Source organism: Rissa tridactyla, chromosome 8 (genome assembly GCF_028500815.1).
Source record: "Rissa tridactyla isolate bRisTri1 chromosome 8, bRisTri1.patW.cur.20221130, whole genome shotgun sequence".
NCBI lineage: Eukaryota > Metazoa > Chordata > Aves > Charadriiformes > Laridae > Rissa > Rissa tridactyla.
In genome coordinates, this window is record NC_071473.1 from 55006130 (window position 1) to 55032941 (window position 26812).

General features: G+C 44.9%; 1 protein-coding gene across 1 annotated transcript in view; it reads right to left on the minus strand.

The window, feature by feature from the left end:
* NEGR1 (neuronal growth regulator 1) overlaps positions 1 to 26812 on the minus strand; it is a 286625-nt gene that overhangs the window by 94143 nt on the left and 165670 nt on the right. The window contains 1 exon segment of the mRNA XM_054213168.1: positions 11383 to 11508. Within this exon segment, the coding sequence (XP_054069143.1) occupies positions 11383 to 11508 (126 nt within the window).

Below are 26812 nucleotides of genomic sequence, written 5' to 3' on the forward strand. Positions count from 1 at the left end.
AGGAGATACAGGATCAAGGGTGCAAGGAGGCACCTGGAGATGCGTTGTTGTGGGATGCTGAGAACAATCTAAAGTCTAAACAATTGGATTCACCGAGAAAAATGATCTGAAGCCGTTTCTACTACTCATTATGGATTCTGGGTTTGAAGTTACAGCAAGTGCTGTAATTGGATCGCGTATAGTCCTATCCAAGGAACTGCAGGTCACCTGAACAGCTCGCTGTCTATTAGGAGAATGGCCCTATCACATTAGGGACCATTTAAACATTGATTGCTGAAGGCCATTTCGCTTTAGAGAAGCCACGTTTGAAAAGAAAGATCACATGAAACGTACAGAAAAAAAATTAATCCAAAACTGACAGAAAAATTGAGGATGGGGGGAGATCTCCCAGCTGACAACATGAAACAAGAAAAACAAGTAGAGCAATTTTGTAAGAAAGGCATACTGATAAAAAGAAAAGAGATGTGAACATAGATCGACGAAGTTGAAAGTTTCAGATGTGGAGACAAACAAGGTGTGTGAAATAGATGGGTCTGGAGAGAGGCGTTCGGAGAGCTGGGAGCGTGCGCGCTGCTAGTGTGGGCAATGGGAATCCCAGCCGGGTACCAAGAGGTGTTACGTGCAGGCGGTAGAGGCTGGCCCTCCAAGAGAAGTTGGAGGACACGGCTCCAACTGATTTTCCTCATTAGTTAATTTTAGCACAGTTCACTTTCCCGATTCCCTAAATTTACAGCAGAACCGCTGCCGTGCTGCGCTACATGTCTGAGATTCATGGAGTTATGGTGTTTCGGAGGAAGTTTGAATTTTCTCATTGCAGACTTCATGCCCTGGCCAGCTCATACTCCAGGATATGGGCTGACGTGTCTGCCTTAGCAACTGAGTATTCATATAAAGTAGGGCCAGCTTCATATTAATACCTGCGGGGGAGATAACGCTCAACCAGATACTACTTTGGAAGAAAAATCCCCACCTGAGACAGCAGGTCTGCCTGCATGTTGTGTCTTCTGGATATTTAGTTTCATGCGTCCCAGACTGCACCCTGGTTTTTGTGGATCTGTTCAAAACCCTGTGCTGCCTGCAGAAGGCAGAGGGGTAAGTGCAGCCCATTGCGAATGCCCGTTTTTTTCCCGGGAAGACCACAGCACGGGGATCATCTCTCTCCATCGCCACATGCAAAGCGCCCTTTGGCAACAGGGGGGTTTGCAAGAGATCCTCTCACACGGAGCCCGCCGGGTCTTCTGCAGCAAATACCTGAACGCAAATATCTCCAGTCTGAAAACAGCCTAAAAGAACCCTTTCTCTGCAAAACCGAAATTAAAACCATGTAGGGACGAATGGGGCAGTGCTATTTTAATAACAAAGCTATACGATTAAATCTCACTTGAGCTAATTTATAATTCATAGCACTTAATATGGGGATCCGGCTCTTGGGAAGGGGATAATGATTCCCAATAAAGCCCCGCGCCTGCGGCAGCTTTCAGAAGAGACTTGGTCTGTCGGTCGGTCAGCCGGAGGGCGGGGGAGCCCCGGGGCTGGGGGGCAGGAGGGATGGGGGGCAGCGGCCTGGACGGACCCCCCCAGGTGCTGCCCCTGGGGTGAAGGACTGCGGTCACCACTTTTCTGACGTCCGGTGGCTTTATAACACCCCTCCCTCCTGCCGCTGCATCGCAATGATGTGCTGCAAATGACAGCCCGTTACTTACCGACCCATCATCTCTTTGGCCCAAACACGTTCATTGATCCCTCCCATTTTCTATCACTTTTCTGTCTGCAGTTTGTTGAAACTGGAGGCATCGCTAGGGTTAAATGCATCACTCGTGACTATTTTTCTCGTATTTCTTCACCCCCCTGAAAAGCGACACCATTTTCGGTAAAACGTGCGTTTTAAAAAGAATTCTTCGTATGTTTTAAATATGATTTATTCATAAAAATGCCCAGAAGAAATGGGAGGGGAAAGAGGCTGAAATCTACAGTTGCTTGCTTTGGTTTTGAACACTAAAGATTTTGTTTCACTGAAATATCTTCTATGATTCATGAACTGCTCACTCAGAAGTGCAGTATTTCTCAAATAAAAATGAACTGATATCTGAAGGAATAAACTAAGCATGTATTAAAATTCTAATTTTCATAGCATTTTATGAGTTATTAATGAGTCCATCTACTTTTACTGAGAAGCAAGAAGTACTTTTCATTTGTTATAAAATCATCAGAAAATTCACACTTATTTCTGTGCGATGTTTTTGTACGGTTTCAGTTGGAATCTCTGTATTTTGCTAAGAATAATCTTACTATCGTTTCTCACTTCCTTCACAAAGATCCAATTATTTGAGCAGTTTGAATATTCTTCTCCTGACAACTGTATTTTAACGAGAGTTTTTTTTTTCAGCCTGTTTAAACATTTTTAGAAGACATGAGGATTTCTAAGAATACCTTTAATTGTTCCTGAAGGGATGTTCAAACTTCTGGAATGGTCCTGATAAAAATGACATTTTTCTAAGAAGTGTTTCTCAGCCCCCCCCCGGCCGCAGTAATGTTACTTGACTCCAGAGCAATGGGTTGTGATACTGAATCTCCCTTAATTGCATTCTAATACTAAATCTCCCAAGAATGGCACTTAGAAGTATCATAAAAAAAAAAAAAGGCCAAACGTCTCACAACCTGCAACCAAAAGACACCATCTTTTATATGGGAGAGGTGTGATTTTGGAAGTTCTTTATCCAAAGGCAAAGGAAAGAGTCACAACAAGGAGTTTATATTGACTACTTGTGTTTGCCCTGCTGTCTTTAAACTGTTAATTAATCCCCTCATTTACTCCGCCTAGAGCTCCACACCACTTCCCCGTGAGCTCCTGGGCGGCTGCCAGCTGCGCGTTTGCTATCAGGGAACCACTGATTTAATGACACACGATGCCATCACCAACTGAAAAACTCCCCTTCAGGATCACGGGCCAGGCCATTAAATTCATATAAAATATTAATCACAAATCTTCAGGCCCCTAAACGGTTGTGGCATGGACCAATCCATCTACACAATCACCACGTGCCCATGGGTGTGATATTTAGCTGTCCCGTGCACATTGTTTTACTTGTGGCGCTGATGGAAGACCTTGAGTTCCCCTCGAGCCGTCCCATGCCCGAGGGGACACATGCTTTGGGTGTTTTCGGGGGAGATCTTGCTCGGCCGTGCCCGGGAGCAGCTCTGTGCAGCACATTTGCAGCTGAGGAAGCGCTCGGGTAGGAGCAAGTTGTTGCATTTGGGATGTTCAACCACCCAACAGGCTTTGCGCGTCAAGAGGGGTGCCTTGCAGTAGCTCATCCTACAGCGCATGAATTCCTGCAGCTGCACTAATTGCTGGGACGCCCAGCCCCAGCTGGTGGCAGCCCAAAGCCCCCGTGCTGCGACTCCAGTGCTAACAGGGAATGTGGCAGGCCACCAGACGGGAAGATCTCCTGACTCCTGGAGGTCCCAGCCAGAGCTGCCAAGTTGGAGAAGCAGGCATCTCTGTTCAATAAACAAATGCAAAGCAAGAGGCTTGTGTACAGTACTGCAAGACAGAGCCGTCGCCCGGAGCCGAGCGCTGAGCAGCTTCCTCTAAGCACAGAATGAGGAATTTACATCAAGGCAGAAAAAGACGGGGTGTTCTCCACAAACCCAGTCTAGAAGCAGGACATGAAAGCTTTGTAAAACCCAATGGCATTCGAGCCTTAAATTAATGTTATCTTTGTCAGCGTAACATGCTGGCGTCAAAGGCATTGCTTCTGAAACCAGCTGGTGCCAACGGGTACAACTCGTGGCCAAGAGACAATCTGCAGGTTTCTCTGGTGGCTCTGGACAGCTGTTCCTTGAGAGCGTTCCTCCAGAGAGCGTGTTCCTGTCCTTCTCTCCTCCCGAAGCTGGGACAGACATGGTCGACAGATGTCAGGAGGTAAGTGGAGTGGAAGAGGAGCCAACAGGAACGTGCAGGACTCCCCTGCTCCTCTCCTCCGCTGCCCCACACAAGTAGAAACTCCCTGATCACGGTCAATCTTAGCCCATCACTGCTGCTTGTCCCTGCCCCGCTCCTGCTCTATCTCCGAAGGTCCCCTGGCTCATCTCCAAACACTTCCAGCTCCGTGTCAAGGAACAGATGTTTGGGCTCAGCCCGGTAATGCTTCACCTGAATGAGGAGCACAGTGCTCACGCCGTAATGAAGCTGTTGCCTGCAAGATGAGTAATGATGGCATAAGGGAGGCATATCACTGTCATTGCTGATCAGGTTAAATCACTGAATTATTTTACATTCTGCTTCTTAGACACCTAAAGGGAACCAGCTTCGCTTTTGGTATAATGCGGCAATAAATCTACCTCCATTTAGGAAAGATGGCTGCGTGTCATTGCCACTCGGAACGCCACGTCTCGTGTGGGGCAGGAGCTCGCCCCATCCTGCACCCATGAGCACATCACAGGGTCCAGCCTCAAAGACTGGTCTCCTGCAGGACATCACCTTGAGGAACTGATAGCTCCACTGTGAGAAAACCCTTCATTATCTGTAGGGCTCTGACCAAGCTACTGGGAAAATGAGATCATAGAATCGTTATGGTTGGAAGAGACCTTTAAGATCATCAAGTCCAACCACAGACCCAGCACTGGACAAACCCCCACTACCCCGTGTCCCTCAGCACCACGTCTGCCCGGCTTTTCAATCCCTCCAGGGATGGCGACTCCACCACTGCCCTGGGATGGCATCACCTAGAGGGGGAGACAACGGCGACTCCAGGCATTGCAAACCTAAACCCATGAACAAGGAAACAATAATCACGAATTTTAAGCTATCTGGGACAAAGCAGCTTGGGCGAATGAGGTCTTTCTGGACGGCAGCCTTCCCGGGCTGTTAGAAGTACCTGCTAATTGGAGTTTGAATTATTAAGTTGGGAAAATGTGGTTCGATGGGGAGATCCTTCTCACAGGTAGACTGGTGGTGGGAGCAGCTTCACTGTGCAAAGGCAGCAACTGAGCAGAGGTGGACGAAAGCAGCTTCTCAGAGATCAAAGATTATCTCATGCACAATTGCAAATATATGAGAAGGAAGCAGTGGTGTGAAATAACCCTCACCAGCAAGGATATCTGTTAGATTTTTAGAATTTAGTGGGACAAAAGATAGAAGTCACAATCTTTTGTTTCTTAGACGTTTAGTTTTAAAACTATTTTGAAGCAAGAGACGGAGCATTTTAAAAGACGAGCTCACACTTTGTACACACACAAAGCCCTGGAAATCTGATAATAATTCTTGTCAGTTAAGTATTTTCAGCCTGAAAATCCAGGTTCAGACTACTTGCACTTCAACAAAATACTTCGTATTTCTGTCACGTGTGGATAACATCTGAGAAACGGTGGTTCTCTAGCAGAAGCGCAAGTGAAAGAAAATATCTGGCATTAGCTGTGCTCATATCGAGCTTTGTTTGTTCCTTAGGATTTAGCTGGAAGTTTTTAAAAAGCCTCTTTGCTTTTTCACCCCCCAGTGGCAGATTTCTGCTTCAGGAAGGGTCTTGCAGGGATGAGACCCTGCCCGCTCAGGACCAGCGTTGCCTTTTGTCCCGTAATTGAACTGAATCAGCTCTTAGGCTCAGCCTCCCCAGACAGCCCTATCATTTGAGCGCTCCGAAGACGTATTACACTAATACATCGTCAGAGCGACGTCGCTATGATGATACGTTAACGCAACACGTCTTCACGGCTTTAGGGCTGGCCAGGAACAATAGGGCGGGCTTTAGATTGAGTTCATCCATATCGCACCCAGGCGCATGCACCCCAGCGGCAAAGGGAGAAGGAAAGGAGTCATCACGTGAGTATGGTCAAAGCTAAATTCCGGCTAATTTCTGCAAAAGCGTAGCTTTCCTCAGCGTTAGTGAAAAATCTGCTATTTTGCATGTGCTAAACCGTTCTTACAGGTTTGGGCTGTTTTTTGTTGTTCTTTTTTTTTTTTAAACACTTCAGTGTCACTGGTCTCTGGAGACAGGACTGAATGAACACGAGAGCGTCCTAGTGCCAGGGATTCGCCTGTCACTCGACATGAGAAAATCTGTCTTCGTTCAGCTAAATTCATAATTTCTGAAAAGTCTGCTCTCCCAAACGCATGCATAGACATACATCCAGTTTATCCTCGTGTTTTAGGAAAATAACTATAAACTAGACTGGTTTCACAGTTCATCCCCACCACTATGGGAATAAAACTGCGAGAAAAGGGCAAGAACCGGAACACATGAAACTAGAATTCACCAGGGACGATGCTGAGGATCCGGGCTGAGCTGTTACAAAGGCAGAGGGGGACTGTTCAATCTGAACACGCCAGAGAAGCGGGATGGTATGGTCAGGAAACACTGCCACACACTACACACAACTGCAAATAAAACAGGAGATTCCTATGTCTTGATCTTTTTTTTTCTTTTTTTTTTTTTTGCCTGCAGCCATTGGCTGTGAAACCCGCTGGCAAAATGTACATCAACACGTCTGTGTCCTTGCCGAGCCACTGATGCTCAGTCTCTCCGCTGGCAGGTAATGCAGAATAATAGGAGTGAACGTGGAGATTAAAACAGTGCTGAGGACCGAACGTGCACCATGCGTGGGGTCTAGGGTGGCCTTGCTCCAGAGCAGCTCTGTCCTGGGTGTGTGGGCTGAACCCTGCTCGAGGCAGGACCACGCGAGGTTCACTCCAGGAGAGCATCCACCAGGTTTCCTTCATTTGAGGGGCTGAGTTCAAGCACTTTGCGTGCATCTCTCTCAGCATTTTAGTTTGGAGCAGGAGCGCAATTCTGAGGTGAACCTCCCGGTTGCCCTCACGCCTCACACCTCACTTGGTGCTGCAGAGCGTATGTGTGGAGCCCGGCCTTGTCTGTGAGTCCACCGGGCAACAGCACGATGCCAACATGAACCGACTAGAGTGAAGATATTGGTTTGAAACATATGAAACTTCATCTAACAACACTTGGGGTAAATATTACTATTGCGAAATCAAGCACTTTGAACAGAGCCAGAAGTGAGGTTACTCTTGCAATCTTTTTATGCCCCTGTCTCTATTTGATATCGTTGGTCTCCCAAGGAACAGGCGATGGGACAAGGGGAAACAGCCTCAAGCTGTGCCAGGGGAGGTTTAGGATGGATATTAGGAAAAATTTCTTCAATAAAATGGTTGTCAAGCCTTGGCCCAGGCTGCCCAGGGCAGTGGTGGAGTCGCCATCCCTGGAGGGATTGAAAAGCCGGGCAGACGTGGTGCTGAGGGACACGGGGTAGTGGTGGGTTTGGTCAGTGTTGGGTTGATGGTTGGACTTGATGATCTGAAATGTCCCTTCCAACCTTATGATGTAAACCCATCCTGGTCACTGTTGTCTTAATGCAGACCTGCTTCATTGGAAGCACCTTGTTTCCCCAGCATCCACCCAGATATTTAGCTAGTTTGGTAAAACAACCGTACATGTCTGACCACTCGCCCCAGCTGCCCTGCCAGCTCTGCTCGCTCTCGCTGCCGCCTTCCCACCAGAGAGCGGCCGCTCCGAGGGCTCCGTGAATGCGTCGTAGGGACAACCTGCTGTGACGGGGAGGGACACCCCACTCCTCTCCATTTGCTTCGTTCAATATAACCAAATTAAAAACCTCTGTACCCTGAACTTTCGACTATGATGTGGATTTTCAAGAAGTGTCATTTTGTTTTAAGGGAGTCAGGTAGAAAAAGTTTTGCTTTTTCCGTAAGACTTTTTGGAACTACAGAATTTAAGCTATTTTGCATTGCAATAAACCCCCGGTAAGCCTGCCCCGAGCTTTGCTCAGGCGGTGGGTGCTTTGCTGCTGGTCCCTGCTGGGTTGCATGGTCGGAGCATGGCCCCCTGGCTGCATCCCCAGCGTCCCGGGCCACCGGCCCCTCTGCCGCTGGGAAAGAGGGACTGGCAAACTCACCTTCGGAAAGTTTTGTCAAAACCAAAGCGGAAAAGAGTTTTGATATACAGCACTCAAATCGTGCAAAGCAGGAAGAGTCTATCTAAGGACTTCCGAATGGCGGTTGTGGTCGCTGCTCCTGGCAACGCCGGCAGAGCTGGCTTTTCAATCCCGGCGACGTAACACACACACGCTCTGCATACAAGTGCTAAAAGCTGGGGTTACGTTTCAGGCAGACCTTAATTCTTTAAAATTCCGGTTTCATTCTTAAACTATTGATGCTGCACTTTGCTCTTAAATGTCAGAACAAAATAAGTAATACCTGCAATTTATTCAGATGACATTTCAACAATACGAGATTTTCAGATTACAAACTACAGCCCCGTGTTTCTTGCGGTGTTACACTGAATGTGTAGATTTTTTGGATTTACATAATGGGTTTGTACAATGAATATTTATATAATGAGAGCATTTACATAATGACTGCAAGTGAAACATGCACAATAAAGATTCCAGGCCAATAATTTATGTACTAAGTTAAAAATCACCTCTAAATACATTTCATTTTTATTCCTACGAAAGGTTCATTTTATCTCTTGTTCAAAAAAATGGAATTCGACCTTACCCAAGTAAAGGCTGCATTGATGCAAATCATGATAATATTTCGGAATTAGTCTACATTGAATCATTTGTATTCAGAGATTTCAGTTTCTTATCTTTTAGTAGCAGCTTTGACAAACAATTTCAGAATATTCTAAATATGATTCATTAATATAATTTAGTGTTGTATTCTGGATGTGGTGCTTGCATGTAAGCCTCATTAGTGCCGCTGGGAATTACAGGAGAAAACTGGTAGAAATTATAAAGTGCAGATGAAGCTTATGTTTAGATAAAGGTAAGTTGCTGCAGACAGAATATAAACCGTTAGAGAAATCTGGTGTTTTCAACACTCTTGCATTTTGTTTTCTAATAAATCCAGGCTTCTTGTTTGCCAGACTGATGTTTAATTGGGTCTGAGCGGCAGCTGTAACTGTCTGTACACCAGAACGTACACCTGGGCACAGGAGCGGTACAGCCTTACTGAAATGGAAAAAGCCTTCTTTATTTGGTGGACTAGAGGACAGAACATATTCTGTAGATTAGATGTTCTCTTCCATCACATTTTACAAGATTTTTGAGCAAAGAGTTATTTGGACCCTGTGTCCTCCCCCTCCAGACAGAGTTCTGCCCATTCACCATTCTTTCATCAAAACTTCAATTATATAAATAAACCACGCATTTATTGTTCTTGTGTCAGGTGTACCTCCTCCTTGACCATAAACAGGATTAAGCAGTTGATGAGCACCAGTGTAAATGCACCTGGAGGAACCAGGACAAGACAAGGTGACAGGTGACAGGACAAGAGGCAACGGGCTCTCATTAAGACATAGGAAATTCCATTTAAATGTGAAAAAAAGTTTTTTTATCGTGAGTGTGATCACACACTGGGACCGGTTGCCCAGAGAGGCTGTGGCATCTCCATCCTTCGCGATATTCAAGCCCAACTGGACATGTTCTGAGCAGGAGTCAGAGCAGCTGATCTCCAGATGTCCCTGCCCACCTCAGCCAGTCCCTGGTTCAGTTCCGTGACTTTCCTTTTTTTTTTAAGCACCAAATTTGTTAAACCCATGTTTGTGTTTCATCCAACCTACTGCTTCCTGGTGAGAGAGTCAGGGATGTGGCAAAACCGATCCAAGACTCCCTCCCCAAAGACCATCCCGAAAGGAGAAGGTGTATGAAGGTGTATGGGATGTGCAGGATTATCTGCCAGATACTTGGTCAGGGTGTTGTGGCAGAGAGGAGGAAATAGCGAGCATACGGGAAACGTGTGACGGGCTCTCCTCTGGCTCTGCGAAGGGCTGTGAAGGCGGAACGAAGCAGGCATCAGGGAAGGGAAACTGCCCGCCCTTAAATCTTGGGTGGTGAGGAAACATGGTGAGGGAACATGCCCGTCTGCCCGCCTTTTTCTGTGCTCGGCGCTCGGCAAAAGCATCATCGCGCCGTCAGCGCTTCGATTGACTCTCCCTGCCCCGCGGTATCGTTGATTAGTCTGTTCCTCAAATTTCACTTTAAGTTCTCGTTGAGGTAAATGCAATGGCTCTGCAGCTGAACGATGACATTTTTACTCTCAGTCCTCGTTCTCAGTCCTTTGGTCAAGATATGAAATCAGCGGGTTCACTGAAAGCCCTCGTGATTACGTGCACTGATTTTGTCTGAATTCAAGATGAGGAGGATCTAATTCCTCCTCGGACCCCTTCTCCAGCCTGAGTGCACTAATTCTCCTTGTCTGTTTTTTTCCTCTCCAGGAAAATTGTAACAGCTCCTTTCTGTAGACAATCTAATGCTTTAAGCTATTACTCTAAAGTATCACCACGGTTTCCAATAAAATTTTATTTGACATTTAGTTAAAATCCATTTTCTGCTACAACTGAATTTTTTTCCCTAGTCCCTTGATGGACACTTCAAGCAAAATTCATTGTCATTGTCTTAAAGGTCAAAAGTTGGGTTTTTTTTTCCCTCAGATCTTGCTTTGTAAAGCAAACTGTTACTCAGGATTATGAGACACTGCGGTAAACTGTGACAGTCCATGAAACTGTTCTTCCCCGCAATTACACGGGTTTCATAAAAGTTGTGTGAGCAAACAGAAAGACCTTCACTGCAAAATCAATTATCATTGTAGAGTCCCTGCAAAAGAACCGGAGCAACGCCAGTCTTGCCTGCAGCAGCCAGTGGGAAGCAGGGACCCTCTCCTTCCAGCAACACAAAACCCACCAGGACTTGCAGAGGCAGAAGCTCTGGGACGGGGCGCGGGGATCTGCCCCCTCTCAGCCAGCCAGCCCCTGCCTTGCTCCCACCAGGTCAGCCCGTCTAGAGATGCCTGCAAAGTTAGCTTAAAGCTTTCCTTTAAATACCTCATGAGGAATTAAAAGTATAAATAGAAACTATGTTTTTAGATGCCATTTTGTTTGTAATTTTTCATAAACATAATTTAATTTGTTCAATAAAACCATTCAAATAAACTATTCTGTATTATGGAATAATCGTTCAGTGGCAGATACATTAAAACAAATCTATTGCACAGTGTGTTAATGTTTTCAACTTTCACTCGGGCTTCTAGAGAGCCCTGCGTGTTCTTGATTATTTCCTTTTTTCGCTTTTAATTGGAATCGTTTGACGTCTGCAGCCTGTTAAAATGAGCTTAAAAAGGTACTCGTATTTAGGGTGCCTTTATATCTACATTCCCATGTTACAGTAGTATTGTAGTTTTCACTGATCTCGGCTGAAATCTGAAGAAGCTTTTATTTTCCCAAAGTGTCGTTAAGCACTCAGTTTTTAAGGTGTCACACAAGAGATGCCGCCACACTTGTGAAACCTGAAGTTGCGAAACCTGCTGTTGGTGAGCCGCCGCGGAGAGCCGCGGGTGAGCGCGGTGCTTACCGGAGGGGGAGATGTGCCTCCAGGAGATGGAAGGCTCTGGCTTCCCTGTGGCCAGGCACACCAGCGTAATGTTGCTTCCTTCGTTCACCACGATGTCACTCGAAATGCGGAATATCTTGGGAGAAACTGGAAGGAAAGAAGGAGAAGGTTGTAATGGAGAGCTGCCGGCTCAGCGCGATCCCCCAGAGCATGCGTAGCCGAGGAGAGCTGGGATGCCCACGTTGCCATTGCTGATAAAAACACGCCCAGTTGTTGAAACGTAACTCTGCAAAAACCTCGATCGGGTTTTTCCATAGCTACTTCCACAGCTATTTCCATCACGTTTGCAGCAGCTCAGCCATGGATTCCAAATGCTACAAGTAAGAAAACAGCAATTGCCTCAATTTTGTGCAGAGCAGGTATTGTTATCGCAGTAAACTGCTACTGCTGGATGCTCTTGTTTCAGAGATGGTTGAGCTTGCTCATGATAGTTGAAAAGAAGATGAAATTAAACTTTTCTTGTACTTTTAAAAACAATGATACCTATTACGTAGAATAGAATCATAGACTCGCTTTGACTGGACGAGAACTTTAAGACCATCGAGGCCAACCGTTAACCCAGCACTGCCAAGTCACCACTAAACCACGTCCCTCTACTCTGTGTGTACTTGGAGAGTCGTATCTGTTCACGGAGGAGACTAAAATACATTTAGTTCAGTTGCTTTGTATTGCTTCTAGGCTTGTAGCAGCAACACGGCTAAGAAAAAATAAGCTAGATTTTTTTCTTTCAGCTCATCAGCAGAATTCTTCACTAAACTCCATTTTCTGTACTATTTATACATCTGGGCAGAAGAGAACAAAAGTTCCACATGGATGGAAAATGATGGAAAGCATTAAACAGTCTGCCCTTAAGGGAATGCTTTACTTGTAATGTTACACAGAGAGGAAAGGAACTCCGGGTCCCAGCAATGAAGGCAGGGATTCTGGATTTCAGAATGAATCTTTCTTTCTAAAGAAATATGCATTTCTTTATGTGTTTATTATTACATTTGATATAGAAATCAAATCAATGCAGTAACAATGCACACCCTATTGATGTTTCTGAAAAGGACTATTCTCTAGATATAAATAACAAATTTTGTACAAATATCAGTAAATGACACAGATTTTACATGAGGGTGTTCTGGAACCTTCTGTAATGACCACTTGAAAATCAAAGCTCTCTGCAAGGCAAATAGCTACCAATAAAATGAGAAAAAAAATATTTACGGTCTTCCATTTTCCTAATCAAAGTCTCTGTCCAACTGGAGATTTACTCTCCTGAATGCCACACTCTTGTCTCACTGGTTTGCTCCAATTTCTGACAGCCAAAATCGCACCACGTGAACCCACACAGACGCCTTTGCAACCTGGAATACGCTATTAGCATCCCTTCAACGTACTTTAAAAGTACAGAGCTTTTTCATACACACAGACCAGTTTTGCGCGCTTTGGGATCTCCGCCTGCAGATGTTCTCCAGCCCTTTCCCTGGTCCAGTGACTGGAAGTATTTCAGTCGTAGAAATGAGTTGGGGTCAGAGAGACTTCAAAGGCTGGAAATTCTCAGTGCTTCCTTGTGGCTATGCATTTGTTAGCAAAGTAAATTAAAAGTCTATGCAGAGTATTTTTAATTAGCAGAGAAACATTCTCTTTAGGGAAAACGAAGGTCCGGGGAAGGCTGAACCTTCCCTAACTCTTAAAGCAGTGCAGGTCACCATTACCCACCTTTGAAGTTCAAGCAGGTTTACACAATCGCTCGAACAGAGAAATACTTCTGAATTTGCCACAGTCTAACTCACAGAGGTGACAATTATAGAATCAAATCATAGAATCATAGAGCGGTTAGAGTTGGAAGGGACCTTAAAGATCAATCCATTCTTCCCTACTTCACTGGATGACCTGAAAAAGCACGCAGTGACTGCAGAGCATTTTTAGGAGCTGAAACATACAGAAGAGTTATTTCCACGTAAAGGGAGAATTTATTAATCAGATTTCTTTGCAGATCCCTGCAATGAACCCTTTACCCAACCTCCTCTTGCAGAAGTCCTTGAGGAGACCGTGAACAGCCCCCACCGACATGCCCACCCCACGCCGGCCATGCCATGGCATGGCCCTTCCTCGGGGGCCCCCATGCCCAGAAACGGGACATTGGTAACACAGGTCTCCCCCACCGCCCCGTCCAGCCCCAGTTAAATATCATTAACGCTACAGCTTGCCAACAGACAAAACATTCAAAGGAATTCTTATTTCTGCGTACAGAGTACAAAAAATAAATCTACTTCCTAAAGACAGCTGGCGAGGGATCATCCTATCTGAAATGGAGAAATCCATCTGAGCGCGGAATATCATGAGTAATGTGGCACACACAGTGGCTTTAGTCAGTCTACAATATTTTAAAAATATCTTCCTAAATCTGAGTTACTTATTTCTTTATCCTTCAAGAACAAAAGTACTTCCAGAAAGTCAAGTGAAAGAATCAAATAACTCAAAACAGTTTTTCTCACAAGTAAATATATACAATTGACAGACGCGGTATCTGTTTGGAACTGTGGAAATATCTTCCAGATTAAGTAAATGTTACAGTGTAAGATTTCCAACAGCATTTAACTTCTTATTTGAAGTTCTGCACCTTTGAAGGTAGAAAAAGAGAGAGATTTGCTCATGTTTTGGCATTACTGAAGCAGTACCATTGCGGGATTTTTCACACCTTCCACCTAATGCTATTTATCCAGGTGATTTTTATTTGCCTTAAACTTGTCACTAAACATAGAGGACGTGGCTGGAGCCTGCTATGCTGCCACGATGGCACCCGGGCGGCCAGTACAAAGTAGAGCAAATTAAAGGAGGTCTCCCGGTGCTCAGGCTGTGCCAGGGTCAGGGTCACACTTGGTCCAGTCTCCTCCCTGCATCCATCACCGGAAAATGGGTGGGTGAAATATCCACTCATGGTTCAGCATACCCATTTAATTAGAGTGACTGGTAAAAACAGACTGGAGATATGATACCATTAATCCCGGTGGGAATGAGGAGCTCTTGGCAGGCTCTGCTGCTGGTCCTTCAGCTGCTGCAGGGCCTGTGAGCAGAGCGCCATAAGGGTCCCGCAGAAAAGCTGCATCACAGAAGCAACTGCAATCAAATTTCCAAAAATACAAATTTCCAAAGAAAATACACTGACAGTCCTGCCATAGGCAGAAATCTAGAATTAAAGCAATAGGATTTCATTCAGTTGACACGGACAAACACAACTTCTTTCCAAGACAAAGATCAACATCTACTCTCTTCTCTGCTGCTTAATGCAAGCGTTGTCTTTGTCCTCCTCTGCCCTTCCTCGAGGTTTCATTTGCTCCCTATCCTTCACCTCCTTTTCAAGCGGCCTCTTCTCACAAAAAGCAGCACATTTTCCCTAACGCTCAGGCTCCAGCCATGGGTTTCCTCCCGCAGCTCCAGCTCTCTCCCTCTCCTCCCTGTTTAGGAGAGCCATTAACTCTGGCGGTCAGTCTCCCCTTCTCTGTTGTAGGTGTTGCCTACCATGTTCAACCCCCAAAACCTATAGTATTTTGTCAAATATTTTCATTTTTATAAAACTGTATGTTCTAATGGCACACAATTTGGAAATCTTCCCCTGGTGATTCTACGTGTAATCCATGGTTATGGAGCACAGAATTTGATATGAACGAAATTCAAGTGTATTAACAGATTTGTGGAATATGGGGCCAGAGGATAATTTAGTCTGAGCTCAGATAGTCACAGGCTGTGGAAATTTTCCCTGAAGCCTGACTAAAGTACGAGTTTTAGAAAGCTGTCTAGTCTTATCCTGGCAATTCCAGGTGACGCTCGCGCTGCCACATCTGGTAAGCACTTTCAGCAATTAAATACCCCCTTCCTGATGGGAAATAGCATCTTAGTTCAAAATTACAGTCCACAAAATTCAGCTTTCAGAAATCAGATCTTATTATGTTTTTGTCTGCAAGACTGAGCATCCCCCTTACTATCAAATATCTTTTCTATGACTACGGACCCGTACGTGATAAATGACCTCTTCATCTTTCTCTGCAGATGATTTGAGCACCACGAGCTTAATTTTTGTAAGGTTTCCTAGATAATATTTGTTTCTCTCTTTTGAGGAATACCTGAATCATCCTGAAATGTGAACAGTGGGACAAGGCGTAAGAGCCTACCGAGAGTCTTACCAGTGCTGTGCGCAGAGGTAAGCCCGGTATTTTCTCTCAGCTTTATTTCCTCTTTCCCCGTGCAGTCATTACCACCAGGACCATTATTCCAGTTATCCCTTCAGCTCCTGCCGTGGTCACCGCGAGGGGCTGGAGGGAGGGAGAGGGCAGGAGGCTCTGACGGGATGAGGATGGTTTGCTGCACAGACCTCCTGCCTGGTGAAGGATGCCAGTCACATATCCTGCCAGAATGACACAAATACCTGGAGACTCCTGTTGGTCCCACTGCACATCACCTGTGACTCCCTCCTGAGCAGCACTATGGGAGCATCCTCCTAATTTCCATTTTAAAAGTGCATATCTTGGTGGTAAAAACTGGTATACCCATCAGAAGGAGGGAGAGCAGCATCTCTGGGGCTGTGCCACAGAAGGGACCTGCCCGCTCCGTCTGACAGCATCCTCTGTCCTACCTCTGTGCTACCCACCTCGTGGTGGTTTGGGCAGTGGTAGGTTGATGGTTTGACTTGATGATTCCAACCGAGATGATTCCATGATTCTACCTCATGGCAGCTCTGTTGACTTTCCCAAATCAGACTTCCCCACCAGGGGCTGACAGAGCCCTGCTTTCTCACCGGGCTGTTGGAGGAGCTGCTTTGTCTGACCAGACCCGCTGTCCCTGAAGCCTGACCGACTGATCCTGGTAAGAATTGAGACCTGGCTCCTAATTATTCCTGGAGTCCGGAATTGCATCTGCCATTATTTTGCATTGAGTCTATAGTTCATTGCAGGGGCTCATTTCTCATATTCAAGGGCTGGAGTTCTATTCTCAGTTACATTCATGAGTACGTAAATGATGCAGCGTAATAAAGCTTACTAGCGTAATGGGAATGTCTGTAGGGTACAGCTACCTTTTTAGATGCTGTTGCTTTTTGAGCGTGAGAAAGGGTGCTTTATTTTCGTCACTATTTACAATTATCAGGTAAAAAATCTGGGACATCAGCATAAGTGTGCCCATCTTGTTTCATCAAACATGTGCTGCCTTACTCTTCCCCCGGCTGAAATGCCCAGTCAAAGTCTATGTAGTATCAAGATCACAACAGATGTGGCTGGACATACAGCTCTATTTCTTCCGAAGGTTTCCACAGATAAAGGTGATGACAAGTTATGAACTACATTGTTTCTAATCACATTTATTAAATCATATGGCAGCCAACTCTCTTTCCGGATTATAATGTAATCAATCCCATTTCATATACAGAATGTAGCCAATCCCAATAGAAAATATAAAAACTGTGAGAGGAGCTGGCTTATAAGTACAAAGTGTGATGTCTGGGAGTTTGGCAGGAGAGATTTTACCACCAGAATCTAAGGAATCACCTGCTTCATCCCTCCCAGGTGTTGCAGTAGAGATTTTGTGCTCATACTGCCTTAGCCGAAGCTCCATCTGCTAGCTTTTCAATAAAGAGTAACTTTTTTGGTAAACGAGAAGTATTACATGGTCTCTTTACCAGAATCCCAATACCCTTACATTCTGTATCTGAATGCTGGGCTGTGCTCCCCAGCTCTCTGCAATGATAATTTCACTTTTTTCCTAATTACGATTTCATAATTAATCAATAAACACGGGGCGGGGGAGAGAAAATGCTGCTTTCAGCAGCTTAACTGACCGTTTCTTTCGGACTGGAGTGAACTTGTTGACCAGCCCCTCTGTGAAACGCTGCTGCATTCCTGACTGCGAATGGCAAGCAGCAACGTGCGCGGGAGTTTGCCAAACCCCGTTCACCGCGTTTCGGAGCCCTCCTGTGAGACGCGCTGCAGCACCGCATCACTGTGGTGTTTGAGCTCAAAAGACCCTGTTTCGGGTCTGAGCTGCAGCGGAGGGAGCGGCGCAAGGGATGCTCGCGGCGAACAGCACGTCACCAAGTGCCTTGGTCTGTTGTGCGTCAGCCTTCAAACCCGTATTTATAAAAGCCATACAAGCCTCCAAAGGCAAAATCCTCCCCTCAAGAGCACACAAGCACCCTCTGAGCACCGGGGTTTCGGCAGCCGGGGTCCCCGCAGGGGCAAAGCTACGCACTGCCCAGCCCTGGCAGGTTTCTTCTCTTTTACAGATTTTCCGATACCGCTGCCTGCAGCAAGCGGCACAGACAGGGTACAACAGCCTTTGGCGTTCCCACGCCCGCAGAAGGAATCTGCTCCGTCAGACAATATTTCGTACTCCTTCCCATGAATCCCAGAGTCGGACGACCTCAGCCCAAGGGCAAATTGACACCATCAATTCTCCCCCCACAGCTGTTTGGAGCCCGCGGGATGTGAGCGCACACAGTCCCTGCTGGGCGCACCTCATGCCCCCATCCACTATACCCAAAATACCCAACGGCTGTATATGTTTTTTAAATGTACAATATTTTATAATAGCGTTTATACTATATATAGGACTACGGTTATAAACACCTAAGGTCTATTGCATTTTTATTAGGGAGTGAGAAGCTCTCTGGTGTAACAAGGGACACAAGGTCCCAGTGGACAAACACCCTCCAGATTGTGCTAAAGACTGGAAAGTCTGGCCCGGAAGAAGTGTGCACGCTTTTGCTTCTTTTTGAGGATTATCATCAGGAGTTTTGCCGTCTTTATGAGGGAAGATTTGAACTGTGACATGGTAGAAGATGTAGAATTTTCCAGACTTAGAGAGTGCAGATTAAGTGATTTTCTCTTAAGTACATGCTTTGTTCATTCTCTAATTGACTGGGCTCTTCTTTAATCTAGGTTTTATAGTGGGGAAATTAAACAAAATCTAGTAGAAGATGTTTGTAAGCCTTATTACGATGACACCGAGCAGGTTGCATCATCTATGCATTTCCACAATAGAATTAGCAAATAAATGAATACAAGCCGTACATTAACTAAAACAACACACAAGCACAGAAGTGCAACCCTGCTGTATAATATAATTCTGTAAAATTACAGAAATGATACAACATCAGCTGGTACTCATGAAAAATTGTAGATTTTATTTTCATTAATGATTTCCTAGGAAGGTCTTTTTCAGGATAGAAATTGGCTTCTGTAGTAAGTGTTTCTGGAACCTCACAGTCTGAGACAAACAATGATTCCTGGTATATTGGTATGCTGCTAATTTTTCTGCTATTTACTGACTGTTAGGCATCATTAAATTCAGATCACTAAAATCTGTGGAATTTATTAATTATCACTAGAATATATATGCAGAATCACAACGGAAAGTTAATATTTAATAAGAATTAGAAAATGTTTATTTTGCATGCATGCTTCTTATGATACCTCTAAGGACTCCGATCTACGAGCAGATTGAGCTTTTAATATCTGCTATGCTGAGCACCGAGTGCAGATTAAATCCGCTGCAGCGCTATTCTCCATTTCAACAGCTACAGTCCTTCACCCATCGCACGTGGCAACTGTGAAGGTCAGGAAAAACAATTAAACATAGCAGCGAATAAACATTTACGCAGTATACGGATTAAAGAAATGCAGAAGAAGCCAGATAACAAGCAAGAATGAAAGAGAAATTAAAATCCCAAGTAAATTCTGTACAGGGGTCCAAAATGAAAATCTGTCATTTTTTCTTAAAATGCTTTTAAATGAATACCTTCCCATTTAGGACAAGGTATATAGGCTGTTTGTAGAAATTAAGTAGCGGTGGCAATCAAAACTATCTGCTTTCTATAGTTTTATTGAACCACCCTACTGTGGGGACAGCGGGGACCGAGCCAGGAGCCTGGGGGGGGTGGCGTTGCCCCAAAGGGGAAATCCACCTGACAGCCTGATTTTCCAATTAAATATTTGGAGTGATTTAGGACCAATTCCCCATTTACAAATTTCAAATTAAAGAGTTGCCCAGGCCACATCAAACATTAAATGCACTTGAGGCCTTTGGTAATTTTCTGGGAGTCAAAATAAATCAAAATGAAAGCCAAAGATCTTTGTTATCTAAAACAAATGAGAGAAAAAAGGAAATTATTAGTTTTTGTTTTGCTGATGAAATTTAAAGCGACACTAAACATTTTGGAAATAGATTTACTTTTTAGTGAAGCTTCGTTTTCTGTTCAGAAGGCAGTCTATGGGATTGCTCTACTTCAATTTGATTAATTGAGAGGAAAATGCGGAGCAAAAGAGGAACACGGAGGAGCAAATGGTAATTCAGCCTCACAGGCGGCTGTGCGGGCAATGCGACACCCCCAGAGTTACAGCATGATCCCGATGCGCAAACCCGTCCTTACGCCGTTTACATCCCCACCATCCCCTTCCGTCATGTGCCTGGATGAACACATTCTCTAAAAGGCTTCTGTAAATGACCAATAACAGGAAAATTTCACCATCTTCCATTATTTCCTTTCTCCAATTCTTCATTGAGAATAGTTATTATACTCTGCTTTAAAAACAATTTGTCAATATTATAGGATAGGGAAAAAACAGGGAACATACTCCAAAAAGTTATTTACCTAGTTGGCTTGCACGGAGTTTTGTTTAAATACTTACCAAAGCTTATATCCACTACAGCGTTAAATAAATTAATCACCTTTATTAGAAGCACGTACCAATAGAGTGTGGCACAAGGGACACAGCGACGTGTTTATTTTCCCTTGGGCTCTTTATAACAGAGAGAAATAAATTTGTTTCTGTTTCCAAAAGCAATTAAAACAAACGGCGTGAGAATGATGTTCAGGCCAGCCTTAACGGTGAGCTACTATAAAAGCAAGTGTGCAATAATAATGATAACGTTAATAACGACAACAATGATTTTATTCCACCCTGATGCCACCAAAGTGCAATTAATTGGAGCCAGCCCATCAGCTCCAGACCAGCTCGTTAGTGACAACCACCCTTGGCCCATGTCGCAAGGACCTGACGGCCTTGAGGGGCCTTGAAGGCCTTGAATCAGGAGGAGGGGCGCGGTGTTTGCCATCAGGAAGGACCCCACAAAAATCGTCTTAACCCTGTCTGGGAGCTGCAGAGCTCTGCCCAAGTGGGATTTTGCCCTCAGAGAGGCCTTTGTCCCTGTCCCCCGCCCCGGCCGGCTGCCCCGGCCCTGAGGCTGCCATGAGGGGAGCCGCCGTCGGCGGGGAAGGACTGTCCACGGCGTGCAGGGGAGCTTGGGATGCACTGGGGGCTCCTCGGTGATAACAAAACCGGCCATCTCAATGTAATTTGCTACCGTTAGCAGTCAGGAAACTCTGCGAGCTGCACTCACAGCCAAAATCTGAAAGAAGAGCTCAGAACTGGAGGGGACTTTTACTTCCTCAGGCTCCCTGCGTTTTAATCTCCTGATCGGATGTTTCTCGCTGGCGTTTGGGAGCCGAGGACCCTCTGATCCCACCAACCCCCTGAATCCCACGAGGCTCCTGGACCCCGCGCGCCCCTTCCCGCGGGCGCTGGCCGTCCTCAGAGGGGGTGGAGGAGACACCACACTCCTCCTCCCACCGGCACACACCACCCCTTGGTCCGGGGCACTGAGACCGTGACCATCTCCAGATCTTCCTAGAGCCCGTCTTTGAATATATAATGTTTTTTCCATGTATACACAGATTTTCTAATATTTTCTGTCCATCTGCCTTTTAAAATTAAAAAAAAAAAAAATGTAAATTTAGCTGTGAAAATGCAAAATATGTGGTTGTTTTGGTTATTTTTGAGATGTTTATCAGAGATAAAATCTCATCAGGTCTCGGCTAATAATAATTACGACTAATAACCTCCATCAATTCATCCCACAAGCAGACGGCAGCAGGTCCCTGGCTCAGCTCTCCGCTTGCTCCTGGCTGTGACAAGGAACATTTCCTTGTTGTGGTGGCCAACGGTGGCCAGGGCCAGCGGTAAGTCCACCCAAGGCTTCTCCCCCCATTGGCAGGGGGACAGCTCACCTGCAGCAGGCAAAGATGCTGCATTTCCCCATGGGGTCGCCATCAGCTGCGTCCCTGAACAAGTTGGGGACCTCCGTGACCTGAGCTGCCTGCTCTGGGTGCTGCAAAAAATACATTGATTTCTCTCTGCAGACAGAATAATTTATTGCTTTGCTTTCCTAATATGCATATTGATTTCATTAACTTGCGTAGTATCTAGAAATCACTAACATGACATAAGAAATAGATTATTGTTCTTCCTTTTATGGCTTGGACATAATAATTAGTTTTTATGACAAATACACAGAAAAATTAAAATGTGCTTATGAGGGTTATTAAAACCAGCGATGAACTCCATTTGCCACTAATTGAGAATCCATACGACTTTTCAGTTTGCAATCATCAGATCCCCCAGCATCTGGAAAATCTTCCACTTTACAAATTAGTCTGTTTTCTAAAAGTTTTCGTAAATTTTAGCATAGGCACTTGCACTTGTAAAAAAACTTAATTTCCTATTCTCTTCCTCTTACCCTTCCCACTTTAGTCAGAAGGACGAAGCAACTTGTGATGGAATAACTGGACACAACCACGACACTCACATGAGGAAGAAAAAAATAAAAAGGAAAGAAAAAGGACAGTTAATAAAAGGAAAGTTTTTATGGAAAAAAAATATCCCAGGTTGAAAGGTGGTTATTAGGAATAAGTAATACGTTTGTACCGTCTGCGAATGGGAAGACGGGAACTGCATTAACAGCCCGTGGGGTCTTCAACAGGCCACTCGACCATCTGCAGAGCTCATCAATAACCATCGCCAAGCAACAAAAAAGTAATAATATTGCCAAACGCAAACCGCTGTGACTACTGTGAGGTGTATTAATTAGCAGAAACAGATGTAACTTATTTCCAGGAGATTACGCTGGCTGATATCCCGCGCAGCAGTTAACGCGGCTAATCCAGCGCCCTGGCTAATTAGCCAGGGAGGTGTCTGTGTGCTGGCGAAGCTTCATCCCTTGCTCTTGACCCCCACCCCAGCTGTAAATCCAACCCTGCTCCCGTGTGCTTTGGGAGAGACTTCATATAGAAAGGAGAAGATGCCAAATATTTGTGCCCCCCACGGGAGGATCGCAAAGAAGCCCCCAAAAGGCTGGACTTTGCACGGATTACTATCAGTCAAGTAGTGAACAAAAATCACAGTGTTACAATGCAAAATTCATAAGTTATCATAAATCAGTGCGCTTTGAATGCTCCAAGAAGCAAGAAACTATTTCACTGCCTTAAAACGCTCTTAATTTTGTCAATTTTTTTAAATTATTTATAGCTACATAAATCCTCGACCGCTCTGGCAAACCCATACGCCATTTTCATTCTCAGACCTGTAAACAATTTTAATCTCCGACACACCTCTAAATGCCACATCTAAAATACCTTAAAGTAAAAAAAAAAAAAAATCCAACAAAATCGTTTTTATAGTTGAACATATTGCACCATAATATCTACCATAAAAAAGATAATTGTGCTTTTTAGCACACTGCTCCACTTTCACATGGTGGGTTTTTTTTCCAAATGCATTAAGGTTGCCACACACAAGAAATATGATGATTTTCTCCTCTGCTCAGCCCTGGTGAAACACATGGGGAGGGCTGGCTCCAGGGCTGCGTCCCTGGGAAAAGAGAAGCCCGGAGGGAGCAGAGCGAGTCCAGGCGAGGGCCACCAAGGCGATGAAGGGGCTGGAGCATCTCTGCTCCCAGGAGGGGCTGGGGCTGCCCAGCCTGGGGAGGAGGGAGCTCAGGGGGATCGTGAGATTATCACGGGAGTCTTGCCAAGGTCCAGCTGATGAGTAGATGAGCAAGGGCAAATCAAGAGCAAAGACTTAAATTCGTACGCAGTTTGTTGAGTTTAAAACAGGATTTAACTTGCTGCATTTGAAAGGGTCTGGGTTTCAGAGAAGAAACCCTTCATGGATGAAGTCCCATCCCAAATTCCCAGCTTGAGGCAAGGGCAAAAAAGGTTTTTCTTTGGGAAGGAAATTCCTTGAAAGCCAGGATAAGTGGAAATCGTCAAGTTACAGAAAAATAAAAGTTCAGAACTTTCAATCCACATTCATCTATGGAACCAGTTAACTTTTTAAGCCCAGCAATATTTTACCGCTCCTAAACCCCGATGAAATGAACTGTGTTGCTGTGCCAGTCTTGACCCGTGGCCACCTCAGTGGCCAGTCTGGCCCAAACCATGACAGCACCTCAGCTCCTTGGGGCTGCCGAAAAGAGTTGATGGGAGGAAGAGGAAGAGTTTGCACTCCCTGGGGCATTTCAGGCAGGGGTTTTCGGTGTCACTCTGAGGGCAGCTCACAGACTATCAAACCTGGCGCCAGGTGCGACCCGAGAACATGGGACGGTCTCAGAAGATGCCAGCGCTGGCTCATGCGGAAAGTTCAAGAACCTCCCTCCCTCCCCGCACCCACCACAGTCAATTTAACAGTTTATGAATACATAAACACACAGGCAACCACCTAAATGACTCTCCGTCTAGCACTGGTTTTTGTCCAGCTGAAGCCCCCTCGTTGCAATCAAATATTGCACAAAGATAACCCACGGATTTTTTTCATGTTTAACAAAATAATAACATAAGCTCAATATTTAGCAAGTTGTAAAACACCCCCAAACATATGTGATTTTTAGAGTATAGATAATACAGTTTTTAAATCAGTAAATAATGTGAAGAAGCCGGTAACAGCCTGCACTGGTGTGGCACAAATCTTCATTTACGCGGCAATCAGTCACCAACTGGGAAAACTAAAGACTATTTTTTTTCTTTTTTGCATTTACATGATTAGTTCCTTAACAGCAGTTTGATTGAAGAGCATTGCCTAAAGGTCCCCACCTCTTGCTTATTAAACACACTTTGTCTTGTATGCAGAGAAGCATGGGCATGCTGGTAAATTATGGGTGGGTTGTGAAGAAAAATGGCTCTATCTTGATTCATCATTTATTTCCAATTCATGTCAACACTAAAAAGTGAGGAAAACCTCATAAAAGTAGTGCTGTTGTAAGTTTCTGATTAATCTCTTTTCCTCTTACCTATCATTAGCAGTATAACCATAATTTGTATAAACTAATGTAATATCCCTTACATTTTAACTAGAAACTTATTATCACGTATCATCCATTATCAGTGATCAATTTATTTTAGACCAACCTGAATATCAGTCACAAATTATCGAAAAAAGACCCACATTGCCACAGGAAGACGCTGATGCAGAATTGGAAGGAAAAATCAAACGAAAAACGTGTAAGCAAGAATTCCACCTGTTGTATCTATTGTACTTCTACCAACAGTACCCTGGAGTCGCAGGCGCAGGATGGCTTCCTGGAAGAGGACACTGGCTGGTTGAAGGCCGACACAGCTGGATTCACATCTGCAAGATTTTTCCTAAATCATTTGTTTCATCACAGAAATAATGGCCTTTACCTGCTCTGCTTGTGGCAGTGTCATTTCTCAAAGGTAATGATCTATTTTAACCTCAGCACCAGTCTATGAAGGCATGAGAGACTTGGGAAGACGTCAGCAGTGGCAGATGTGTCACCTGCATGGGTGCTGTCCCTCCTCCTGCCTCGTTACCTGCCCAGCTGCTAACGACTGTGGTGTGCAACGACAGTCCTCAGACTCTGGAATGGTCACATTTAAACAGTTTATTTATCTTCAGCAGCAATATCTCAAATAAGTGGTTGAGGGGAGACCTTCTCGCTCTCGGCAGCTCCCTAAAAGGAGGGGGTAGCCAGAGGGATTGGGCTCTTCTCCCAAGGAACAGGCCATGGGACAAGAGGAAACGGCCTCAAGTTGTGCCAGGGGAGGTTTAGGATGGATATTAGGAGAAATTTCTTCACGGAAAGCGTTGTCAAGCCTTGGCCCAGGCTGCCCAGGGCAGTGGTGGAGTCGCCATCCCTGGAGGGATTGAAAAGCCGGGCAGACGTGGTGCTGAGGGACATGGGGCAGTGGGGATTTCGGCAGTGCTGGGTCTATGGTTGGACTCGATGATCTGAAAGGTGCCTTCCAACCTAGATGATTCTATGATTCTATAATTCTAAGTAAATCTATTCAGATACATCAAAACCAATTTAAAATGAGCCATACCTTGAATATGGGAGTGGAAGGAAAAGAGAATTTATACTGAAGAGAGGTTTGCTGAAGTCAGGGAGAGTTTTGCTATTGATTCATGGAAGTAAGGAGTTTTCTCTGCATCACTAAACCAAAAACTACGTTGTGGCTTTCGGCTGCGTGCTCGCCACGCCACCGCTGCTGGAGGTTCAGACCCTCAGCCGGGGGTTGTGAGCAGCGGCCCCAGCGCGGGGGGAGCTGGACCAGAGCAGAGGCTGGCGGTGGGAGGCTGCTCCCATCGTGCGTGGAGGACTGCTACCGAGCCTGACTTCGTATGCCAAGAAACCAGTCATAACACGTGCACTGGAATAAATTTATAAATTCAGAGAGTATCACTGCATAAAACGTCAAGTAGTGGAAGCCATTACAAAAGGACTAAATTTTTTACTAAAATTATTCAGAATAAGGGTAAGAAAATCTTACCAACTGTGTATCAATTTTATCACTGTGATTGATATTCGCTTAGAATATCCAAACACTTAACTAAGAACTATCAAAACTGAATATTTTTTCATAAATATTTCAGTAAAATTTAGAAAGTTTTACAGAAATTAGGCTAAAATACCAGGTGGATCTTTTTCCATTATTAAATACTAACAGTGATTTTCAGGGACCAGTTTTACACTGTTATGCTACTACTTCCATCCATGTTCTTCAAAGCCTGAAAGTAAAACAAATCAGCAAAATAGTGTATATATCGTGTATGAGAGAGGTTGGCCCCAGACTGGAAACAAACCACCACTTCTCAGGGAGGGATGGAGAAGTGTCGCCAGGGGTGGTGCTTCTGGAAGGAGCCCCTCGGCCTGAACCCCCAGCGGCCTTCCCGCTGACAGCCCCAGCCTCCCCTCCCCAGCAGAGCCTGCTCTCAATGAAGGCCGATGGGCAAAATTTGTTATGATGCTGAAAGTTCTTTGAAAGACGAACACGACAGCTTTCTTTTTTCCAAGCCAATCGAAGGATCTTCATCTCTTACCCGCAGTTATTTTGTCATGCAACCATTTTTCCATCAATGAAGAGGCAGACTCTCCGCAGATAATCATTCTTCAATTTCTGATGCCATAGATTTTCCCTATTTTCTGTGACTCATATTGTTCACTTGGTAAATGCAGAGAGAAGGGAAAGGACGAGCACTTGTTCTCTCTGCAGCCCTTTCATCACTCTCCTACATTTTTTCATTACTGTACTCAATTTATCACTGAGAAAATACAGAAATAG